General features: G+C 40.3%; 2 protein-coding genes and 2 long non-coding RNA genes across 7 annotated transcripts in view; 1 reads left to right on the forward strand and 3 right to left on the reverse strand.

The window, feature by feature from the left end:
* The window catches only part of ENOSF1 (enolase superfamily member 1), a 30,089-nt gene extending 25,219 nt beyond the window's left edge, over window positions 1-4,870 (reverse strand). The window contains exon 1 of one of the 2 annotated variants that reach the window (XM_075993613.1): window positions 4,697-4,870. In XM_075993613.1, the coding sequence (XP_075849728.1) occupies window positions 4,697-4,780 (84 nt within the window). In that variant the 5' untranslated portion in view covers window positions 4,781-4,870. The remainder of the gene's footprint in view (window positions 1-4,696) is intronic. The other variant, XM_012746239.3, reaches the window with a different exon arrangement.
* The window catches only part of LOC142861627 (uncharacterized), a 355,037-nt gene that overhangs the window by 91,408 nt on the left and 240,755 nt on the right, over window positions 1-22,874 (reverse strand). Inside the window, exon 2 of the long non-coding RNA XR_012912851.1 lies at window positions 14,406-14,437. This is a non-coding gene — a long non-coding RNA (uncharacterized LOC142861627). The remainder of the gene's footprint in view (window positions 1-14,405; window positions 14,438-22,874) is intronic.
* LOC142861571 (uncharacterized) lies at window positions 103-4,436 on the forward strand. The gene is made up of 2 exons (XR_012912803.1): window positions 103-459; window positions 4,138-4,436. It is a non-coding gene; the product is annotated as an uncharacterized LOC142861571 (long non-coding RNA).
* YES1 (YES proto-oncogene 1, Src family tyrosine kinase) overlaps window positions 15,794-22,874 on the reverse strand; it is a 63,217-nt gene continuing 56,136 nt past the window's right edge. For all 3 annotated transcript variants that reach the window (XM_012746234.3, XM_012746233.3, XM_012746231.2), the window contains one exon: window positions 15,794-18,381. In XM_012746234.3, the coding sequence (XP_012601688.1) occupies window positions 18,173-18,381 (209 nt within the window). In that variant the 3' untranslated portion in view covers window positions 15,794-18,172. The remainder of the gene's footprint in view (window positions 18,382-22,874) is intronic.

Consider the following 22,874-nt stretch of genomic DNA (forward strand, 5'->3'; position numbering starts at 1 on the left):
GGAAGGGGGCACAAAGGACCGGGCAGGGAAGAACATCTTAGGCGAGGTGGCAGTGCAGTGCGGGTAGCAGAAGGGGAAACCAAAGGAAGGGCTGGAATGTGTTGAGGGCTGGTGACCACCAGGTTTAGCCAAGCCACTGGGCTCCTGAGGGGGAGCTGAGATGAGGCTGAGAAGGAAACGCCAAGAATTAAAGAGCTATCAGAAGTTTCTGAGTCACAAAAAAAGGAAGTGATAGAAAAACGTCACCTTTCACCAAAAGTCATGAGGGTCAGAAGGACAAGATGAGCCCAAAGTGACTTGAAGCTGTCGAGTCCCCGTGACTGGCAGAACGAGCCCGGAAGGGTGAGAGGGAGAGAGCAGCAGCTGGTGGAAGATGATGAGTTCCGGTCTACACAGCCTGTGTTTAGCATGAAGGTGAGAAGCCCCACAGGAAGGGTCCAGGTGGCAGCCGGACTTGAGGTGAGATGGCAGATCTGTAAGTGAGATCTGGGGCTCTTTGGCATAAAGGCAGGCACTGGAAGCCAAGAACAAGCAAAGGGCCCTTAATAGGAGTGTGCAGGGAGACAAGAAAGGCATTGAGTCTGAGCCTGAGAGAGGGAAGAAGGGGTCAGCGTCAGGAGGAGGAGCAGTAAGAAAGGCAGGACACTGGTCCGGAGAGATGGCGGGAAGAGGCGGCAGCAGACAGCGTAAATGTAGCTGAGGCTGAAGGACACTGGAAGCAGAAATAACGAGGACAATTCCAAGAGAAGGAAGGAAACAGAAGCTGACTTCACATTGAGGAGGAAGCAGACGGAAAGGACGGCAGCAACAGGCATGGAGCAGTAATTTCGAGTTAGGGGAGGAGGGGCAGACACAGAAGGCAGCTAGAGAGGTGTTAGGGCCAAGCGCAGACTGTTCCAAAAGGGGAAGCCCTGTCTGTGTGGAATGGAGAAGGAACCATGGAAAAGGAGAGGCTGCAGATGAAAAGGCTGGGGCGGGGTTGAGAATGGGAGCCTCCGCAGTCATGAAAAGGAGGGAGGACACAGGAGAATAGATTATCCTTGCAGCAGGACATGACTTAGTCAATAAAGGGAAGGATGAGGGTGCATTTGTCTTCAGTCTTCTCAGTGATACACTAGACATCTTCTAGCTGCCGAGGGTACAGGACTGGGCGCTGGAGGGGAGACAGAGGAATCGAAGAGCCACTCCAGGGAGCTCGTAGACAATGAGAAAAGAAGAGGAAATGCATTGCTGGGAGGTGGCCAGGGGTCCGCTGGAGCTGGGCTGTGAGCTAACATAACAGCCCTGCAGCTCTCTGGAAGCTTGCTGAGTGCCTGGATAAGTGAGCAACTAGTAAATGCCTACAGGCCTGAGTGCTCCTTGTTAGAAAACAAGGTGGATAAGAAACCATAGCAGGAACCTTTAGGAGATTTTGAGGATAGTTTCAGGGCTCCTTCATGAAAATATCCTGCTTCTGATCAGGGAGGCAAACTCTGCTGCTAAGTGCCAAACGTAGCCCAGTATGCCATGAGGGTGCATGAAGCCACCACCATGGAGAACTGCAAAGTAGCACATTCTATCAAGAAGGCACTTGAGGCCGGGCATGGTGGCTCACACCTATAATCATAGCACTCTGGGAGGCTGAGGCAGGAGGATCCTTTGAGCTCAGGAGTTAGAGACCAGCCTGAGCAAGAGCGAGACCCCTGTCTCTACTAAAAATAGAAAGAAATTAGTGGAACAACTAAAAATATATAGAAAAATATAGCCAGGCATCGTGGCGCATGCCTGTAGTGTTAGGGATCGACCTTCCACAGCCCCACCGGACAGAAAAGCAGAGACATCGAGGATGTAATTACACAAGAGGAGGTTTATTTTCTGGCTAGCCAGGGTCCAAGCCCCAGAGCACCAACGCAGTGGTCACTCTTGCAGGCAAGGACCCCGACTGGGGTTGCAGTGTGCCTTTTATCCCTATGGTGCATACGCTATGCAGTGGCTGATCACGCGTGGATCATGCATTGACCTTTAACATGATTGGTTGGCTGGCAGCCCCACTATACAGGGGTCCGAACAATGCGAAGTTGGTGCAATCAAGCAAGCAAGCAACGGTTTCCATGGCAAGCAAGCAACAGTTTCCAGAAGCCGGATGTTAGTTCTGGCTTCACTGGGGTGTGGGCCTTGCAGGTGTGCAATGTCTCGACCCCGGCTTCACTGGGGCGTGGGCCTTGCAGGTATGCAATGTCTCGACCCCTCACAGTAGACCCAGCTACTCGGGAGGCTGAGGCACAAGGATTGCTTGAGCCCAGGAGTTCGAGGTTGCTATGAGTGAGGCTGACGCCACAGCACTCTGGCCTGGGCAACAGAGAGACACTCTGTCTCAAAAAAGATTAAAATTAGGCCGGGCGCGGTGGCTCACGCCTGTAATCCTAGCATTCTGGAAGGCCAAGGCGGGAGGATTGCTTGAGGTCAAGAGTTCCAAACCAGCCTGAGCAAGAGCAAGACCCTGTCTCTACTATAAATAGAAAGAAATTAATTGGCCAACTAAAAATATACAGAAAAAATTAGCCGGGCATGGTGGCACATGCCTGTAGTCCCAGTTACTCGGGAGGCTGAGGCAGAAGGACTGCTTGTGCCCAGGAGTTTGACGTTGCTGTGAACTAGGCTGATGCCCCGGCACTCACTCCAGCCTGGGCAACAAAGTGAGACACTGTCTCAAAAAAAAAAAAAAAAAAATTAGGCCGGGCGCTGTGGCTCACGCCTGTAATCCTAGCTCTTGGGAGGCCGAGGTGGGCGGATTGCTCAAGGTCAGGAGTTCAAAACCAGCCTGAGCAAGAGCGAGACCCCGTCTCTACTATAATAGAAAGAAATTAATTGGCCAACTGATATATATATAAAAAAATTAGCCGGGCATGGTGGCGCATGCCTGTAGTCCCAGCTACTCGGGAGGCTGAGGCAGAAGGATCACTCAAGCCCAGGAGTTTGAGGTTGCTGTGAGCTAGGCTGACGCCACGGCACTCACTCTAGCCTGAACAAAGTGAGACTCTGTCGCAAAAAAAAAAAAAAAAAAAAAAAAAGATTAAAATTAAAAAAATTCAAAGAAAAAAAGAGAAGGCACTTGAGAATCAGCACATGACATACACCCTATCTCCCGAAGATAAATGCTTAACTATTTATTAACTTGCAATACAGGTGTCGGATAATCTCCCCTCACCCTGAGGTCAGATACCACTCAGAGCCATAGACATATTCCATTTTTAAATTATTCCACAGTCAACCAGGCTGTCTTAACACTTTACAAACAAAGTCAAGTCTAGGTCACAGTTCCTTCTGTTTCAATTTCCCCATCTGTAAATAGTAATTACGCACAATTCTTATTGAAGGTCTTCTCTCTGTCAGGCTCTACATGTACCGGTATGAAGTGAAGATTATTGCACTCATCGTACAGATGAGAAACCTAGGCTTGGAGAGAGTGTGGCTTACCCACAGCTGCTAAGGCTCAGAGGGGCATCAGCAGTTGCGCTAGATCAGGTGTTTGGAATTTACAAGCCAGTAAAATTTCAAACACTTGGAGTTCCACGAAGGCTTGCCCACTGGGTATTTTTTTTAAAGTCATTTACCATAATATTCTATAAGAAAGGACACATAAGGATTTTAAAAGGCAGGAAGAACTTAATCTCAGAAAAAAACGACATTCTTTTGCCTTTAATAATTTGCTTATTCAGCACATTTAAATGAGAGGCCTTTTTTGTCAAACATTTTGGATGGATGCATAAAGAGCATAGATAGAGTAATGAACACCAATCTGCTGTCCTCTCAGTTTAGGAAGTAAAACATTATGGTGTGAATCAGAGTCCTTGGGGATCCCTGGCTGACCCCATTCCCCCTTCCTCCCTACAGGACCATTTTCCTAACGTTGATGTTTCTCACTAGGGGGTAATGGGGACCAGGCCCCCTAAGACCCTGCACAGAACTCTCCTACTGTATTTGGATGGAGGGGCATTTGGGAGGCGGGAGAAGGTCTTTCCGAAGTTCTCAGTAAGCAAAAAAGTCTTCAGCAATTAGGTAGGAATCAAAGTCCCAGAGTCAAAGTAACTTTATTACATCTCTTAAGACTGATATTTGCTTAAGTCTTACGGTGACAAAACATTTCCATGTTTGCAGGTAGTTTCACAAGGGCGTCCTGCCCTCTCACGGGACCCAGTCACTACGCGCTTGGTGTATCGGCCCGACTGTGACACCTTCATCTCCTAGGTGGGCCCGAGAGCCCCAGAGAGGAGCGCGTCTTCCCTAAGTCACACGCCAAGTTGTGGCGGGGCAGGATCCCCACTCAAAACGCCCAGCCGCGGGCTCCCTGGTCTCCGTCACCGCGGACCCACCAAGTCCTCGGTACGGAAGCAGCCGGCGCTGTACTCTAGGGGTTCACTGGCGGGGACCCAACAAAACCATCTTGCTGTTGTTGCATATTATGTATTTTATCATTGCCAGCAAAACGTGAATCATAAATGTACAACCAGGACATTCTAAACGGCGGCAAAGGGGGAAAAAAAACCAACCAGAAAGAAAACCCAGGAGCGTGGGAGTTTTCGGATACTCACACTGTCTACCGCCCCCCATGCCCGCCTCCCACTTCGCAAAACACGCGACTTCCCGAGTTGGGAGCCGCCCGCCCGCGCCTCAGCGGGCCCCGCGCCTCAGCGGCCCGGCCGTCGCCGGCGCTTACCATGGCGTCCGAGCCGTGGCCCCCCAGCGACGTGGGGAAGCGCACGTCGCTGACCGCGAGCCGCGACACCCTGCCGCGCACCATGGCGACGCCGGCCGCAGTCAGTGCGCGGCGCCGCGCGGGCGGCCGGGGCGAGAAGGGCGCGGCGGGCGCCCATTGGCCGCGGGGCGGGGCGGCCGCTCTCGTGGGCTCGGTCCCGCGCGAGCTCAGGGCCGCTCCCCCGGCTCCTCCCCGCGCGCCCAGCTTTCCCGCCGTGGGCCCCCGGCGCTGGCGGGCGCTGCCCCCTGGCGGGTTCGCGCGGCCCGCGGCCCAGGAGGAGGCCCCGCGCCCGTCGGCGCCGCCGCCTGGGTTGGGGACCCGCCCGGGAGCGGCGCCCTGAGGAAGCAGCACCGGCCGGCCGGGCGCGTCCGCGGGACGCAGATTCCCGCCAGCGGCGCAACTCCCGACCCTGAGTCCTCTGGTCGCCGCCTGCGCGCCCCGGGCAGCAGGGAGCTAGACGAGCCTAGGTCTCCGTCAGCGCCTCCGCCTCCGTTTGCCACCCGGTGAATTAAGAAGCGGGTCATCATTTATTACACCCCCGTTTTTGCAGTGCTTTAAACACCTCACCTCTCACCCGCCCAAGCCTGCCCCCGAGGGCCCTCGCTCTTTTAAAGCGGTAGCCAGGTACTCAGTCCAGCTGATTCTGGTCCTGTGGGAATTAGAGCCCCGGGTTGCTGTGTCTTCTCATTTTCCAGAAGTCTGAAATCCAAATGCCAAATATGAAATACCCTGATTTCTAGTTGTTCTTAATTTTTATTTTTTTGAGACAAGAGCACTGTTCCCCGGGCTCCCTCACAGCAATCTCAAACTCCTGGGCTTAAGCAATCCTCCTGCCTCAGCCTCCCGAGTAGCTGGGATTGCAAGCGTGCACCGCCACGCGCCACTGATTTTTTTTTCTATTTTTAGTAGACACGGGGTCTTGCTCTTGTTCAGGCTGGTCTCAAAGTCCTGACTTCAAGTGATCCTCCTGCCTTGGCTGAAATATCCTGACTTCTAAACATTAGCATTTAACTTAATTTCTTTTTTCCAAAACACTGCGCAGGTGAAACAAAACAGTTCAGTGGCCCCATGGCTTGGTGGCTACCTGCTCGTCCTGATTGGATTTTGTCTCTCAATATAATAGACATTCACCTGGGGAATTAACCCTGTAATTGTCGTCAGTCATATTTGCTTCTGGGTCTGGAAGTTTATTTCTGAGATCAAGTTTTAATCAATCACTGATGGAAAGAACCTAAAGGTCCTCTAGAAATAAGTAATTTGGAAAGCACAGTGGAGAGTACAGGTATATTATTTATCCAAACCTCCTAACAACTCTGTGAGGTAAGCAGGGATAATCTATTCCATTTTACAGCTAAAGAAAAGATCCAAGGCTTAGCACCATGGCTCACACCTGTAATCCTAGCACTTTGGGTGGCCCAGCTGGGAGTATCTCTTGAAGTCAGGAGTTCAAGACCAGCCTGAGCAAGGCCAAGACCGTCTCTACTAAAAATAGAAAAATTAGCCCCATGCAGTAGTATGCACCTATTGTCCCAGCTACTTGGAAGGCTGAGGTAGGAGGATCACTGGAACCCAATTTGAGGATGCAGTGAGCTATGACGGTAACACACTGTACTCTAGCTGGGTGACAGAGCAAGACTGTCTCAAAAAACAAAAAAGAAAGATTCAGAAGGGTGTATTGGATTTTCTGTAAATGTATATTGCAAAATATAGGGCAACCACTAAAAAAGTAGTTTTAAAAAAAGTATAACTGATACTCTAAGAAAGGAGAGAATATAGAATCATATAAAATCCTCAATTAAAACTAGAAAGGGCAGAAAAAGTAGAAGACAAAAATAGGAAAATAAAAACCAGGGAAACACAGAAAACAGTAACAAATATGGTAATTATTAATCTAACTCTTAGCAGTGATCACTTAGAATGTCAATAGTCTAAATGTACCAATTAACAGATTGTCACAATGGATCAAAAAACAAGACCCAAAACCATGTTATCTGCAAGAATTCACTTTAAATATAAAGACACATAGAGATTAAAAATAAGTGGATGGTGGTGTGGTCTGAAAGTGTGTATGTTGAAACTTAATTGCCAATGTGATAGTATTAAGAGATGGGATTGGCTGGGTGCGGTGGCTCATGCCTGTAATGCTAGCACTCTGGGAGGCCGAGGTGGGAGGACTGCTTAAGCTCAGGAGTTTGAGACCAGCCTGAGCAAGAGTAAGACCCCATCTCTACTAAATATATATATATATATATATATATATAAAATTAGCTGGGTGTCCTGGTATAGGCCTGTAGTCCCAGTCACACATGAGGCTGAGACAGAAGGACCACTTGAGCCCAGGAGTTTGAGGTTGCTATGAGCTAGGCTGACATGCCACAACAACCTACTCAGGGCAACAGAATGAGACTGTCTCAAAAAAAAAAAAAAGTGGGATTATGAGGTAATTAAGTCATGAGAGCAGAGTACTTATGAATGAGATTAGTTACCTTATAAAAAGGGTTGGAAAGAATAGCATTCATCTCCTTTTGCCCTTCCATTCCTTCCTCCATCTGAGGACACAGTGTTCAAGGCACCACCATCTTGGAAGCAGAGATCCCAGTCCTCACCAGACATTGAACCTGTGCCTTGATCTTGGACTTCCCAGCACCCAGAACTATGAGGAAATAAATTTCTGTTCTTTATAAATTATACAATCTGTGGTATTTTGTTATAACAGCACAAATGGACTGAGACACATGAACAAAGATATATCATGCTAACACTAATCAAAAGCAAACAGGAGTAGCTATATTTATTTCAGATAGCACATTTCAAAGTAAGGAAAGTTATCAATGATAAAGAAGGGCATAATAATAAAGGGGTTAATTCTCCAAGAAGACACACAATCCTTAATGTGTTATATGCCTAAGAACAGAGCATCAAAACAAATAGACAAAAACTTATATAACTACAAGAAAAAATAGATGAATCCACTATTATAGTTGGAGACTTCAATACACCTATATCAGAAATGGGTAAATCTAATATCACCATCAATTAACTGCATATATATTCAACATCTATAGATGACTTTATCTAACAACAGCAGAATACACATTCTTTCAAGCTCACATGGAACATTCACTAAGACAGACCTCATTTTGGGCTATAAAACACACCTTAACAAATTTAAAGGATAGAAATAATATAATGTCTGCTCTCAGATTACAATGGAATTGACCTAGAAATGAAAAGATAACTGTAAAGTCCCAAAATACATGGAGATTAAACAATACACTTCCACTTCTAAATAACACATGGGTCAAAGAGGAAATCAAGAGAAATTAAAATTAAAAAAATTTTTTTAGATACAAAGTCTTTCTCTGTCACGCAGGCTGGAGTGCAGTGGCATGATCATAGCTCACTGCAGCCTCAAATTCCTGGGTTCGAGCAATCCTCCTGTCTTAGTTTCTCCAGTACCTGGGACTACAGGTGTGTGCTACTGTGCTCAACTAATTTTTCTCATTGTTTGTAAAGACAAGGTCTTGCTATTTTGCCCAGGCTGGTCTCAAACACCTAGCCTCAAGCATTCCTTCTGCTTTGGACTCCCAAAGTGCTGGGATTATAAGCATGAGCTACCATGCCAAGCCTAAAAATATTCTTAAGTAAATGAAAACAACCTATCAAAATTTGTGGGATGCAGTGAAAGCACTGCTTAGAGGGAAATTTATAACATTGAATGCATATTTTAGAAAAGAAGACAGACCCAAAATCAATCATCTAAGTTTCAACCTTAGGAAACTAGAAAAAGGAAATCAAATAAAATCCAAAGTAAGCAGAAGAAAAGAAATAAAAATTAGAGAAGAAATCTATGAAATTGAAAACAGGAAATCAATAGAGAAAATCAATGCAAACAAAAGTTGGTTCTTTGAAAAGACCCATAAAATCAATAAATCTCTAACCAGATTAAGAAAAAAAGAGAACACAAATTACTAATATCAGAAGTGAAAGAGTAAACATCACTACAGATCCAATGCACATTAAAAGGATAATAACAGAATACTATGAACAATTCTGTGCTCACAAATTTGGTAAACTAGATTAAATGGACCAATTTGTTGAAAGATACAATCTTCCAAAACTCACACCAAAACCAGACAATCTGAGTAGGCCTGTATCTATTAAAGAAAGTGAATCAATAATTAATAACCTTCCAAACAGGAAGCATCAAACCCAGATGATTTCACTGATGAATTCTATCAAACATTTAATGAAGAAATTATACCAATTCCCGACAGTCTCTTTCAGAAGATAGAAACAGCTACCAGCAGACTTCAAGGTGAAAGATTAATGTTTTTCCCCTAAGACTGAGGACAAGGAGAGGATGTCTGTTTTCACCACTTCTATTCAACATAATACTGTAGGTCCTCACTAGTGTAATATGGCAAGAAAAGAAATAAAAGGCAGATTGAAAAGGAAGAAGTAAACGTGTTTATTCTTAGATGACATGATTGATAATCTTTGTAGGAAATTGTCTTTGTGGAATTTATCAAAATAAGCTACTAGAACTAAAATGGAGTTTAGCAAGTTTTCAGGATACAAAGTCAATTTAAAATCAATTATATTTGATATGCTAGTAATCAAAAATTGGAAATTGAGATTAGAAAACAATACCTCTTACAATTGTGCCAAAAATATGAAATACTTAGGACAAATTTAACAAAAAATATGTAAGATCTGTATACTGAAAACTATGAAGCATTGCTGAGGACAATGAAAGAAGACCTAAATAAATGTAGACAAATTTTATATTCTTGGATTGGAAGATTCAATATTGTTAAAATCAGTTTTTCTCAAAATGAGTATAGATTCGATGTAATCTCATGTAAATCCCCAGCAGGAATTTTTGAAGAAATTGACAAGTTGATTCTACAATAAGTGTGGAAATTTGAATAGCCAAAACAGTCTTGACAAGGAACAAAGCTGAAGAACTTAAACTACCTGATTTCAAGACTTACTATAAAGCTACACTAATCAAGTCAATAAGACAGACATGTAGATCAATGAAGCAGGAGAGTCCTGAAGTAGACCCACACATATGTAGTCAGTTGATTTTTAAAACAGATGCCAAAGAAATTCAATGGGTAAGACAGTCTTTCCAACCAATGTTGCTGGAGCAATTAGATATCCAGTTGGAATAAAGAAAATAACACTAGACCCTTACCTTATGAATTATCTCAAAACAGAGTAAATGTCAGGAGCTAAAATTATAAAGTTTCTAAAGAAAACATAGAAGAAAATCTTTGTGAACTTGGGTAAGGCAAATTTTCTTAGGACACAAAAAGCCTGAATCATAAAAGGGAAGAAATGATTAATTGGACTTCATCAAAATTAAAAATGTTTTCTCTTCAATAGAAACCATTAAAGAAATGAAAAAGCAAGCTGCACATTGGGACAAAAATATTCGCAAAACATATATCTAATACAAGACTTGTATTCAGAACATTAAAAGAATTACAACTCAATAAGATGACAAACTATTCAATAAAAAGATTAGACACTCCACAAAAAGATTCCACCAACCCAAAAGACTTCACCAAAAGATTAGACACTCCACCAAAGAAGATATATGAATTTCCAATAAGCATATGAAAAGACTCATACCATTATTAGTCACTAGGGAAATGCATACTAAAACCACAATGATGTACTACAAACACCTACCAGAATGGCTACAATTGAAATGATTGGCAATACCAAGTACTGGCAAGGACGTGAAGCACCTGGAACTCATACAGTGCTGGTGGGAGTATGAAATGGCACAGCTTCTTTGGAAAACAGCTTGGCAGCTTCTTGGAAAGTTAAATATACATGTAGCATACAATTCAGTAATCCTATGCCTATGTATTTATCAAAGAGGATTTATTTATTTATTTTCTTGATACAGACTCTCACTCTGTTGCCCGGGCTAGAGTGCCGTGGCGTCAGCCTACCTCACAGTAACCTCAAACTCCTGGGCTCAGGCAATCCTCCTGCCTCAGCCTCCCGAGTAGCTGGGACTACAGGCATGCGCCACCATGCCCAGCTAATTTTTTCTACATATTTTTAGTTGGCCGATTTCTATTTTTAGTAGAGACAGGGTCTCGCTCTCCCTCAGGTTGGTTTCGAGCTCCTGCCCTTGAGCGATCCTCCCGCCTCGGCCTCCCAGAGTGCTAGGATTACAGGCGTGAGCCACCATGCCCGTCCTATCCAAGAGGATTTAAAGCCTTTGTGTACACTAAAAACCTTAATTGAATGTTCACAGCAGCTTTACTCATGATAGCCATAAACTAGAAACAGCCTAAACTTCTGTCACCTGGTAAATGGACAAAACCAGTTGTGGTATGTCATATCCATATCCATACAGTAGCCACACAATGGAATGTTACTGAGCCTCGACAAGATGAATCTCAAAAGCATTATGCTAAATGAAAGACACCAGATGCAGTGACTACATACGGTGATGCCATTGATATGAAATCCTAGAAATGTAAAACTAGTGATAGAAAACACTCAGTGGTTGCCAGATGTCAGGGGTGAATAGAGGAGATTGACTGTCAGGGGGCATAATGGAACTTTCTGGAATTATGGGAATGTTCTATATCATGATTGTGGTAGTGGTTTCATGACTGCATACATTTATCAAAACTCATCTAGGCCGGGCGCGGTGGCTCACGCCTGTAATCCTAGCACTCTGGAAGGCCGAGGTGGGCGGATTGCTTGAGGTCAGGAGCTAGAAACCAGCCTGAGCAAGAGCGAGACCCGTCTCTACTATAAATAGAAATAAATTAATTGGCCAACCAATATATATAGAAAAAATTAGCTGGGCATGGTGGCGCATGCCTGTAGTCCCAGCTACTCGGGAGGGAGGCTGAGGCAGGAGGATTGCTTGAGCCCAGGAGATTGAGGTTGCTGTGAGCTAGGCTGATGCCACGACACTCACTCTAGCCTGGGCAACAAAGCGAGACTGTGTCTCAAAAAAAACCCCAAAAAAAACCCTCATCTAATTGTATACTTAACATGATGAATTTTATTGTATGTAAATTATACCTCAATAAAACAAAAATGTTGCTTTAGGGCTCTCTCCTCCTCTTTGAATTTGTTGATTCTAAGTTTGAATTCTCTGGAATTACACTTACAACTCTGCAAGAATTTTCTCTTGTATTTCCTTTGGACTGGGTTTCTTCTGGTTCCAGGAGTTTCTCAAGATTTCTGTTGGACTGATGCTACCCTTTTCTAATTTTCTAGCAATAGAAAGGATTACAAAAAAAACCAACCAAACTAACAACCCTTTGGTCATTGCAAGGCATTTAGGATGGAAGGAAACACAAAAGCAAGTATTCTTTTTGCTGTCTAGTTCCAGTGTATCTTCTCAATGTTTTAAGAGACAAGGGCTTTCCTTAAAAAATAGTGCAATTATGAGTAAAGAAATGAATTATATTAACTTTGTTTTTATTAGTATCATTGTCAATCCTTTTGGTCAACTGCAAAGTTTTGTTTTTTATTTCTCTCATCCCTATCATCACTTAGACTAGAGGGAATTTTGTACTTTGGATTCTCAAAGTCCTCCAGCTTATTCAAATTAACTTGACCTTTAAGATCTAAGTGAAGCTGGACTGAACCCCTGCCACACATATGTGAGAAATCCAGCGTCCCTCCAAGTATCTCTGGAAGTACTTGGTGGACTTATTTTTCCCCTCCTCACTTGATTCAGTTTCTGTATTTGCTGATTTATTCATTTCTTCACTGTATTTAAACTAAGGTGTGAAACCCACACCCTACCCTTTTGTGTACTTTGTCACTATTCCAATTCTGGCCATTACCCCAATCCCTTTATTTCCCGAAAGGTCACTGACCCATAGCTGAGTGTAGCCGATTTGAAGAAAGGTTGTGGGTAACCAAGGAGGGCCCTGCAAGCACCCTAAAGTCCTAGACATTTGTCTTTCTTAAAGGTCTGGGGACTATTCCTGATACTGAGGAATTTTCACATTGTCTGTTTAACTTCTGTCGTTTTACTATGTTTCTGTCGTTTTACTATTTTTCTTTTTTCTCTTAGAGACAGGGTCTCTCTCTGTAGCCCAAGCTGGAGTGCAGTGGCATGATCATACCCTCCCTCCCCAGACTCCCCAGTGGCTAGGACTATAGGTGCATACTACCACATCTGGCGTTTTTTTTTTTTGGGGGGGGTAGACTCTCACCTCGGCCTACCAAAGCTCTGGGTTTATAGGCGTGAGCAATTGATCTGCCTGTGAATAGCGCTGCACTCCAGCCTACGCAACACAGCAAGACCTTGTCTCTAAATATATATGTATATAAATTTAGTTTTAAAACTCTTTTAAAGATTCCAGTTTTGGAGTTTTGAATATTCTCAAGATTTGGTATGTTCTCTCCATAGTTACTAAAGTCTTGTAATCTCACTTTTAATACAATATTGTGTATGCTGCTACTGTACTAATGTTACTGTTTTGTATAAACTGTCACTTTTGATATAATAGTTTCCTAATAAATACTTTCTACTGATACAGCTGTTGGTATTATGAGTATCAGTAAGGGTATTAATTGGAAACAGATGGCACACTCAAATGAAGATAAAAGAAAGATATTTACAAAGAGGTGTGCAATATACGGGAACCACAGGTATTAATGCAGTAGGTGGAGTTAGGAACAGCAAAATTGTCAACACTCCTAAAACAGAAAAGATATGTAATGGGAGTGCTAGCAGTCCTCAAAAAGAAAAAGGGGACAATGTAGGAGAGGCCATATTGAGAGGAACTTTTGGTTGGCTGAAGGACATAGCCAGCCCAAACTGACAGGGAGGGAGCCTGAGCATAAATACCTTGGCCTCTCTCTTTCTGGTTTCCTCCAGTCTTCTGCTGGAGCTCCTCATTGATTGGCCTGACACCACAGCAATCCAAGCAGACACTGAAGGAATGGCAGGGAAGAGCCGATTTTAGAGAAATAAATGCTGTTGAGTACATATCCTGTTTCTCAACTCTGCACGTTAATTTCTTTTGTAACAAGATGGGGATCTGGTCTGCAGCACACAGGAATGGCATCCTTATAGCAGTGTAACCAGACGCAAGATGAGACTCATTTCCCAACTCCATACAGAAAGCTTGCAGAAGAACTTTACCATGAGATCTGAATGAAGATTTGCATAAATGGGATGGGAAGACTTGATTTGGAAAATGCTAATTCTTACCAAATTAGTTTATAAGCACAATGTAATCCCAACCAAAATATCATTTGAATTTTTTTGGAATATGAAAAATAGAAGTCTACACTTGTTCAAGAATTTGTCAGGAGACCAAGATTAAAAAAAAAATAGTAAAAGGAACTTGCCCTATTGATTATTAAAATAGATTATGAAATGATAGTAATTAAAAGTATGTTGATGGAAGAAATAACAAGTTAATTGGATAAAACATATGTGTGTAGATATGTGAATAAATGCAGGAATCCAAACCAATTGAGTGGGAAATGGATTAACCAATAATTGGTGCTAGGAAAATTATATGGGGGAAAAATCATGCTAGGCCCTTAAGTCATATTTTTTTTTTTTTTTTTTTTTTTTTTTTTTTTTTGAGACAGAGTCTCGCTTTGTTGTCCAGGCTAGAGTGAGTGCCATGGCGTCAGCCTAGCTCACAGCAACCTCAAACTCCTGGGCTCGAGTGATCCTTCTGCCTCAGCCTCCCAAGTAGCTGGGATTACAGGCATGCGCCACTATGCCCGGCTAATTTTATATATATATATCAGTTGGCCAATTAATTTCTTTCTATTTATAGTAGAGACAGGGTCTCGCTCTTGCTCAGGCTGGTTTTGAACTCCTGACCTTGAGCAATCCGCCCGCCTCGGCCTCCCAAGAGCTAGGATTACAGGCGTGAGCCACAGCGCCCGGCCTAAGTCATATTTTATACTCGACTTTCAAACAAACTGAAATGTTAAAAAGAAAATAGCATAAACAGTAATATAGATGAGATAAATATTTCATCTTGGGGTGATAAGAAATTTCTAAGCTTAAAAAAGAATGAATAGACTTGACAACACAGAAGTGAATAACTTAAATGTCAATAATTACATGTAAGGCCGAGTGCGGTAGCTCATGCCTGTAATTCTAGCATTTGAGGAGGCCAGGAGTTCAAGACCAGCCTGAGCAAGAGCAAGATGCCCGTCTCTACTAAAAGCAGAAAAATCAGCCAGGTGTGGTGGCACGTGCCCATAGTCCCAGCTACCGGGGAGGCTGAGGCAGAAGGATCACTGGAGCCCAGGAGTTTGAGGTTACAGTGAGCTATGATGATACCACTGCACTCTACCCAGGGCAGCAAGACTCTGTCTCCAAAAAAAAAAAAAAAAAAAAAAAAAAAAAAAAAATTTACATGTGAAGTTAAAGGCAAACAGCAAACTAGAAAACATTCTTAAATTGAGCAAGTATTACTACACTACAAAAATACTCAGTCAATGTTTACTAAATGAAGTGTTTACATTAATTAATGTTACTTTTTAGAAATCCAGGAAAAAGTTATTAACAATTTTAGACAATAAAATAGTAAAAGGTAATTCACACTATTACCTTATTTAAAATAATAAATGTTTTTGATTGGCCATTCAAATTTAGCAGCAATTTTGTTTTCATAATATGTATAATAAAAGAATTGTAACACAGAAATAGGTTCACACATTTTTCATTTTTACAAAATTAACTCCTTTAAGGTCAAAAGTGGTCATTCTATTTTATATCCTTCACATAGATTCTCTATAAATAGCTTCACTCAAATCACTTAGGTTTCTCTATTAACTGTACTTGCTGGTATAATTTAAAAAGAAAGAAAATACCTGTAAAAATAATGTTACTTACCTGACATGGAAGATTAACTACATAGAATGAGTTCAATGTTCTGAATTTAATAAAGAATTGATTTAACTCTGCTCAGGAGTTACAAGTAACTGAACATTTTTTTCAATGGTAGAATAAATTCAGAATATACCAAATTTTTAAAAACTAATGAGAAAATATGAATAGCAACTAAAAAGATAAATAGGTGCATTCAATGAGAATTTTTATTTCAATTATCCACAAAATATTATAATACTTTATAAAAATATTAAGTTTTAAGCTACCATTATTCATTAAAAAAAGTATGCTAGGCTGTTTTTGACAACTTCCTTTTTTGGTAAAGGTTAAGTTCCACATTAAGACACCAAAGACAAAAAGCTGTTGGAAGAAATCTTCAAATGTACAAAGTTGTTTATTTTTCTTGGCAATTTAAAAATACATAACAACTTAAAATGAATACACATTAAGTTAGTGTTTTATCCTTACTATACAATTGTTATTATAAAGAACTGCTCCATTCAGTTAAAACCTAATGAACACCATCAACTTTTCCTGGCTTATTTTTCTGATCATAATTAGTATGTAATTTTGTTACCTTTTTAAAAATGCTTAGAAAAATTACAATATCATAGTTTACATAAAGCCTTTTAAAAATCTCATGTCACAAATTGTAGATATTAAGGGTAAATTACAATGACACTTTTCTTAGGAAGACCCTCTTGGTAGAGGAACTCAATACTAAGCAGGTTACGTAAACAGAAAAAACCACCACAATTTTTAGTACCAGAACCATTGCCAACTTGCATGATGTTCATTTGTCACATTTTTAAATAGTTTGAATTTGAACACATATACCATGGCACAGAATTTTAAAGTTAATCTATTAAATCAGGTAAGTGACGGTAGTTAAAAATGATACCCTGAAAATATAAGAACCTGATATGCTTTATTTAAAGTGTAGATATAAAGGAATATTTTTAAAACACAAATACCAATATCAGTTCACTTCTTCCATTCCTTAGACACTTAAAGTAGAATACTGCTATCCCAATTCATATTTTGGAATTTCTTTCTGATTTAGTCATAAAAATCATTCTTATTGTATGTTTCACTTTTGCACTTGAAATGGGCAAAAATTGTTCCCCTTTTCACTACTGTTACTATTCAGAATAAGTTTTCCTCCCCAAATAAACTATATTCTAAAAGGGAAAAAATGATCACCAGTAAAGTATATTTAAAAAGTGATTGTAGATTCAAACATGGATTTGGAAACTGGAGTTCTAAAAATGTTTTGCATAAAACTGTGTCTCACTGGAATTAGTGTGAAGGCTTAACTTCACTATTTGGAGGCCATGACACTTATTTAGTGTGGATGTTAAGAAAAATTAGTTTTATAGTCCTACGTTATAACTCTTAAAGTCTCAGAAAATAGCTAAGTGAGGAGCCAGCAAAGCCATTTTGTCACTCCATGGCATCAACATTAAACATTATATTCCATCCCTCTACCTGTAAAACTTTCACATTTTCTTTTCTCATATTTCTTTTAAATACATTTTCCTCTCTGTCTATATTCAATACAATCAAAAGTGCATTTAAGTCCCTGTATCTTGTGATAGTTTCTATTTGTGGCACCCATCACCGTAAAAACATAGTAGCAACATCTCACAGTACCAAGTCTATTTTTTTTTTTAAAAAAAGGACTATTTAATTACAAGCTGGGCCTTACTTTTCATGCTCTTGAAAGATTAAAAGATTTCCCCTTGGATTGGATAGTTCAATTTCAATTATATACTGCCTTTAAAAAGAAATCAATGCAACCTTATAAAAGATTAACTCACTTTCTAGTTACCTTCATTATTCTAAATTGAACTCTTCAGAAAATGACTGAACTGAAAATTTTCTTATTCTACTTTCCAATTCCATGAATATGAGTGATAACATAGTGCATTATACTTTCAAATTCCACTGTTGTGGTCTAACATATAACTGAGTTTTAGATGCTGTTTATTTTTCTTTTATGTTTCTGAAAAACCTGGCCCATTTCCATGCAAGAGGTGGCATATTTATTAAGATTGCATACTGACTGTTTAACTTAGGAAAAACTTTTGAAAATAACAAATGTAAGACATTTTTAAAAACTGGAATGGAATTATTTGGTCCCATGACATTCCTTAATTTTAGATTTTATTATGGTATAACTTTTTATCTCCCAAGTTTTGTCTATAACAATAAATAATTTTTTCTTAACAATTCTGAGTTTGGGGAAGAAAAGAAAGGAAATGATTTTTAAGCAGTAGCCTTGCTGCTCTTCATTACCATGCCATCACCCCCACTGTCATCAGTATCTTAGTTCTATGTTCTTTGGACCCTGAAATAAGTTGGAAAATTCATCATTGGTACTTTAGAGTTTAACACTCGGGGGAAAAAAGTGGTTTTGTGCAACCATTTCTGGTATTCCAGTTTACCATTAAAAACATGCAGAGTAAAGAAGATTTTCTTCTTTTGATTCCTGTACATAAGTGAGAAACTCTACACAAGTTCTTTACATTTTGGCAGATTTCTGCATATAAAATAGGCTACTTGGATTATAAATTTTCTCCTGGCTGGTACTGTGGCTCTGTAGCAGTGAAGTAGTCTTCTAAGAAGGACTGAATATATTCAAACGTCGGTCTTTCATCAGGGTCCTTCTTCCAACACTGATTCATCAAGTCATGGAGGGATTCTGGACAGCCCTGAGGGCAGGGCATCCTGTATCCTCGTTCCACCTGCTCCAGCACTTCACGGTTTACCATACCTACCCGCACAAGAGTCAAACATTACAAACATAAAAACAATCCTACCACTGCTAACAAAACAAAACAAATCCCCTATACTAACTGATTCAAGGTATATTAAGTTTAGTGAAATGAAATGATTCTTTCAACAGACAAAGTAAATAAATTCTAAATATCAGAGTATATCAAGAAGAGCTTAGAAAATGCTAATCTGTGTTTCCACATATCTAATTTTTTTTCCCCCTGAGGCAGAATTTGGCTCTGTCACCCAGGCTAGTGTGCAGTGGCATTATCATAGTTTATTGCAACCTCAGTTCCTGGGCTCAAGCAATCCTCCTGCCTCAGCCTCCTGAGTAGCTCAATTTTTTCTATTTTTGGTAGAGATGGGGGTCTCATTCTTGTTCAGGCTGGTCTCAAACTCCTGACTTCAAGTGATCCTCCCACCTTGGCCTCCCAGAGGGCTAGGATTACAGGTGTTTTTTACTATTAAAAAATACTGTATGAGTATTACACTTTGAGCTTTTCATCTAAGTAAGTAGTATCACCTTCATAAATGAAATCCAGTACATTTTGCCAACCATGGAAATATAACCAGAAGTTGTTAGGAAGAAGCAGAAAAGGAACATGGGAATTAATGTTCAATAAGAGCTTACTTACTATAATTGAAGAACTCTTTTCTCCACTTTAATGCTTTTTTATTTTATGCTTATTATTTTAATTGACTGTTAAGATCAATTGAAATATATCTGAAGCTACAAAAATAACTTCTAATCACCAATATCTTTCATTCAAAATTTGATCCTTCATAATTATCTGATAACCAGAACTATTAAATTATTCTATGCCAACAGTTATGAAAGCAACAGTTGGCAAAAATGGCATCTAATGGAAATACCCTCTATTCAGGAAGAAAAGTGTGTCCTATAAGGGAAATTCTGAGCTTCCAAATAAGATACAACTCCCTGAGCACAGTGGGAATCAGGTCTGTCCCTACCACTTCTCAGTTATAAAAGCAAAAAAAGGAGACTTGAAAGATTATAAGATTGTCAATATCTAAAATTCAATGGTACTTATTATACCAGTCACTCTGCCAATAATTTGAAACATTTCTTACTTGCCTGCATTTGCCAAGGTTTATTATTGTCCCAAAATAAGATTAGTAGACAGAAGCTGTTGCTTTGAAATGGACAGCCTGCTGTGGGAAAAGCTTTTCTGAATCCTCTTCAAATTATCAAAGAAAGACAATGATGCTTATATATCTTTTTCTTCTGTAAAGACTGTCAATGTACAAATTTTGATTCTTATCTGAACACTTAACTAGAATAACCCAATTATATTTTTATGTATTTTGAAACTGTTAGTTGCATACTCATTTTGAATTTTTATGTTTCCCTGTTGAACTGACCCTTTTATCCTTATGAAATATGCCTTTTTGTCTCTAGTGATATTTCATGCTTTAAATTCTGTTACACGGGCTTTCTTGCAGTTAGCATTTACAGAGTTTCTTTTTCCATCCTTTTAATTTCAATCATTTTGAATACCTTACACAAAATGTGTCTCTTATAATATTTATATATATTTAAGATCCAGTCTAATCCGTCTTTTAACTGAAATGTGTAGTGCACTTACATATAATTATAGATGCAGTTGGGTTAAACTCTACCAACTTGAAATCCAGTACATTTCACCAACGATGGAAAATATAAATAACTAAACTATTATATAAATAAGCTATTTGTCTCATCTATTTTTTCTTCTCTTGCTTTTTATTGTGCTTAAGCCAGCATCCTTCATCATTCCATTTTTTCTATTAGCTTTTTATGTTACCATCTTCTATTACTATTTTAGTGGTCATCACTGAGATTACAATATGTGTCTTTGGCTTATTATACTTTAAATAAGTACTTTTACACTTTCTAAACAAAAGAAATATGGAACAGTTTATCTGTTACTCCTTTATCTCCTCTGCCTTTTTGTGTTATTGTCATATATTCTATTTTTATAAACATTTTTAATTCAGTAAGATATTTTTATTGTATAGCGTATTCCTGTCTATTCACTTCAGCTGAGCAAGAACTCCTGAGCACTCTGTAGCCTCTGAACTATGCTCAACTCCCCAGCCTTCCAGTGGCTATTTCCTGTTAGGTCTCCCAGAGCTGCTTCCTTCAAATATGAAAATTAGGAGTTGACCAAGGACTTGAGGGATTTTTTTTTTTAAGACAGGGTGCCTGGGCTAGAATGCAGTGGCCTCAACATAGCCCACTGTAACCTCAAACTCCTGGGCTCAAGCGATCCTCCTGCCTCAGCCTCCCAAGTAGCTGGGACTATAGGCTTGCACCACCACACTCAGCTAATTTTTCTATTTTTAGTAGAGATGGGATCTCACTCTTGCTCGGGCTGGTCTTAAACTCCTGACCTCAAGCAATCCTCCCACCTCAACCTCCCAAGATGCTGAGGGGAATTTTTAAACAGAATTTTAGAGTTCTTTTCCAGTGGCTCCTTCCTCTCTGGGACCCTGCCCTCCAGATCCCAGCATTTGGATCTCTGTTTTGCTCACCAAGAATGATGCTGTATGGGCTTCTTTGCCATATACCCTTTTAGAAAAAAATGCTTTCAGGGAGACAGCTCATATAAATTTAGGGCTTAGCTCATGTGCTTTCCCTGTTTTAAGGATCGTGGCCTTCATCAGTTGCTGTGCAATGGCAAAACAGTTCTTTTCAGCCGGGCGTGGTGGCTCATGCCTATAATCCTAGCACTCTGGGAGGCAGAGGTGGGTGGATTGCCCAAGGTCAGGAGTTTGAAACCAGCCTGAGCAAGAGACCCTGTCTCTACTATAAATAGAAAGAAATTAATTGGTCAACTAATATACATAGAAAAAATTAGCCGAGCATGGTGGTGCATGCCTGTAGTCCCAGCTACTCGGGAGGCTGAGGCAGTAGGATTGCTTGAACCCAGGAGTTTGAGGTTGCTGGAGGTAGGGTGATGCCAGGGCACTTACTCTAGCCTGGGCAACAAAGTGAGACTCTGTCTCAAAAAAAAAAAAAAAAAAAAAACCAGTTCTTTTCACATTCTAACTTCTGTAGCAGTTTGCAGTGGGATGATAAGTTGGATATTAGTTGTGGCCAAGACTGAAAGTTCCTCATGTCCAGAGACTTAAAGTAAAATTACTTAGCATGGCTTTTTTTCCCTCCCAGTCATGTTTGCAGGTATGAGTAGGTAGAGCTGGATTTATCTACTGCAGTGATTTTGCTAAGCAATAGTGATGAAATGAGAGAAGGGTAAAGGGCAAAAGTAAATGCAAGGGAATAATTATACTGCTTAACCATGGAATGTAAGGATTAAAGTGGTTTCATGAAGGGGGTGAGAGGCAGGAAAAGGTGGCAGAATCAATGGATTAAAGATCCTGGTAGTGTCAAGAAATTGCTAGGGTTGGGGTAGAGAGTTAGCTGGGAAGATGGGAGGTGGTGATTAAAGAGTGGATACAAGGAGCTGAGATTAAGAGAGGACTGCAGTTATTGATAACCTTACAGTTTAAGATATGAACATGAGAAGACTGGCAAAGGTAGAGTGGAAGACAAGATCACGGAGGAGAAAAGTTCTAACAAGTGACCAGGGTAATGGAAAAATCATGGATATGTATATTAAGATGACCATGAATTAAGACAGGAGAGGAGTCTTATTAAAGAGGGCAAAGGTGAGTCATTATTAAGTATGAAGAACTTAAATATGAGTATCAGCAAAAAACAGCAACAAAGGAAAGTGGGTGATAAAATCTGATGGCACTAGATCCACAGTTGGAGGTATTGGGGAGGAGGAACATGCTAGATAATACGCAAAAACTGTAAGGTTAGCATAACAATTTTTCCCGAATATTAAATTTTATAGGTTTTTATTCTCTTCAACTATTAGGAAACTTCAGTAGAAAAGTTTGAGAAGTAACAGACTAAAAGAATGTTTAATTGTAGCTGAATTTCAAGTGAGCTAAAATATCCCCTTCCCCCAAGAAGCTATATAATAATCTTATTGTTGAGAGGGAAACATTATTTTTCTTCTTTATTAATGACAGATACAATTCTTTTTTTTTTTTTTGTTTTTTTTATTTTTTGCTCAAAGCTTGGTCTGCTCATTTTTTTTTTATTTTTTTTTTTATTTTTTTAAGATACAATTCTTAAAGTAATGATTTAGAAGTATGCTTTGTTATGAGAAATAAGAAAAAGATCTCAAAACAGTCTATTGATAAAACAGGGCAAATATATATTTAGAAAAATACACCAGTCACACTACTAGAAATTACTTTTGAGGAAGTAGAGGTGACCCAGGATTACTTTGGTGGGGGGGAAAGGGTGGCAGAAATGACCCAGGATATTTAAGATATGCTTATTATCTTAGAGAATAGTACAGATAAAACGCCCCTCAGGAAATGTCCCATGGGAGAAAGCTGAGGTGAATGCAGGGCATACCTCTGTGCCCACCCTGTCAGGGACTGTGGCTCATTGGCTGCTATCCATTCAAT

This window comes from Microcebus murinus, chromosome 17, assembly GCF_040939455.1.
Source record: "Microcebus murinus isolate Inina chromosome 17, M.murinus_Inina_mat1.0, whole genome shotgun sequence".
NCBI classification, from domain to species: domain Eukaryota; kingdom Metazoa; phylum Chordata; class Mammalia; order Primates; family Cheirogaleidae; genus Microcebus; species Microcebus murinus.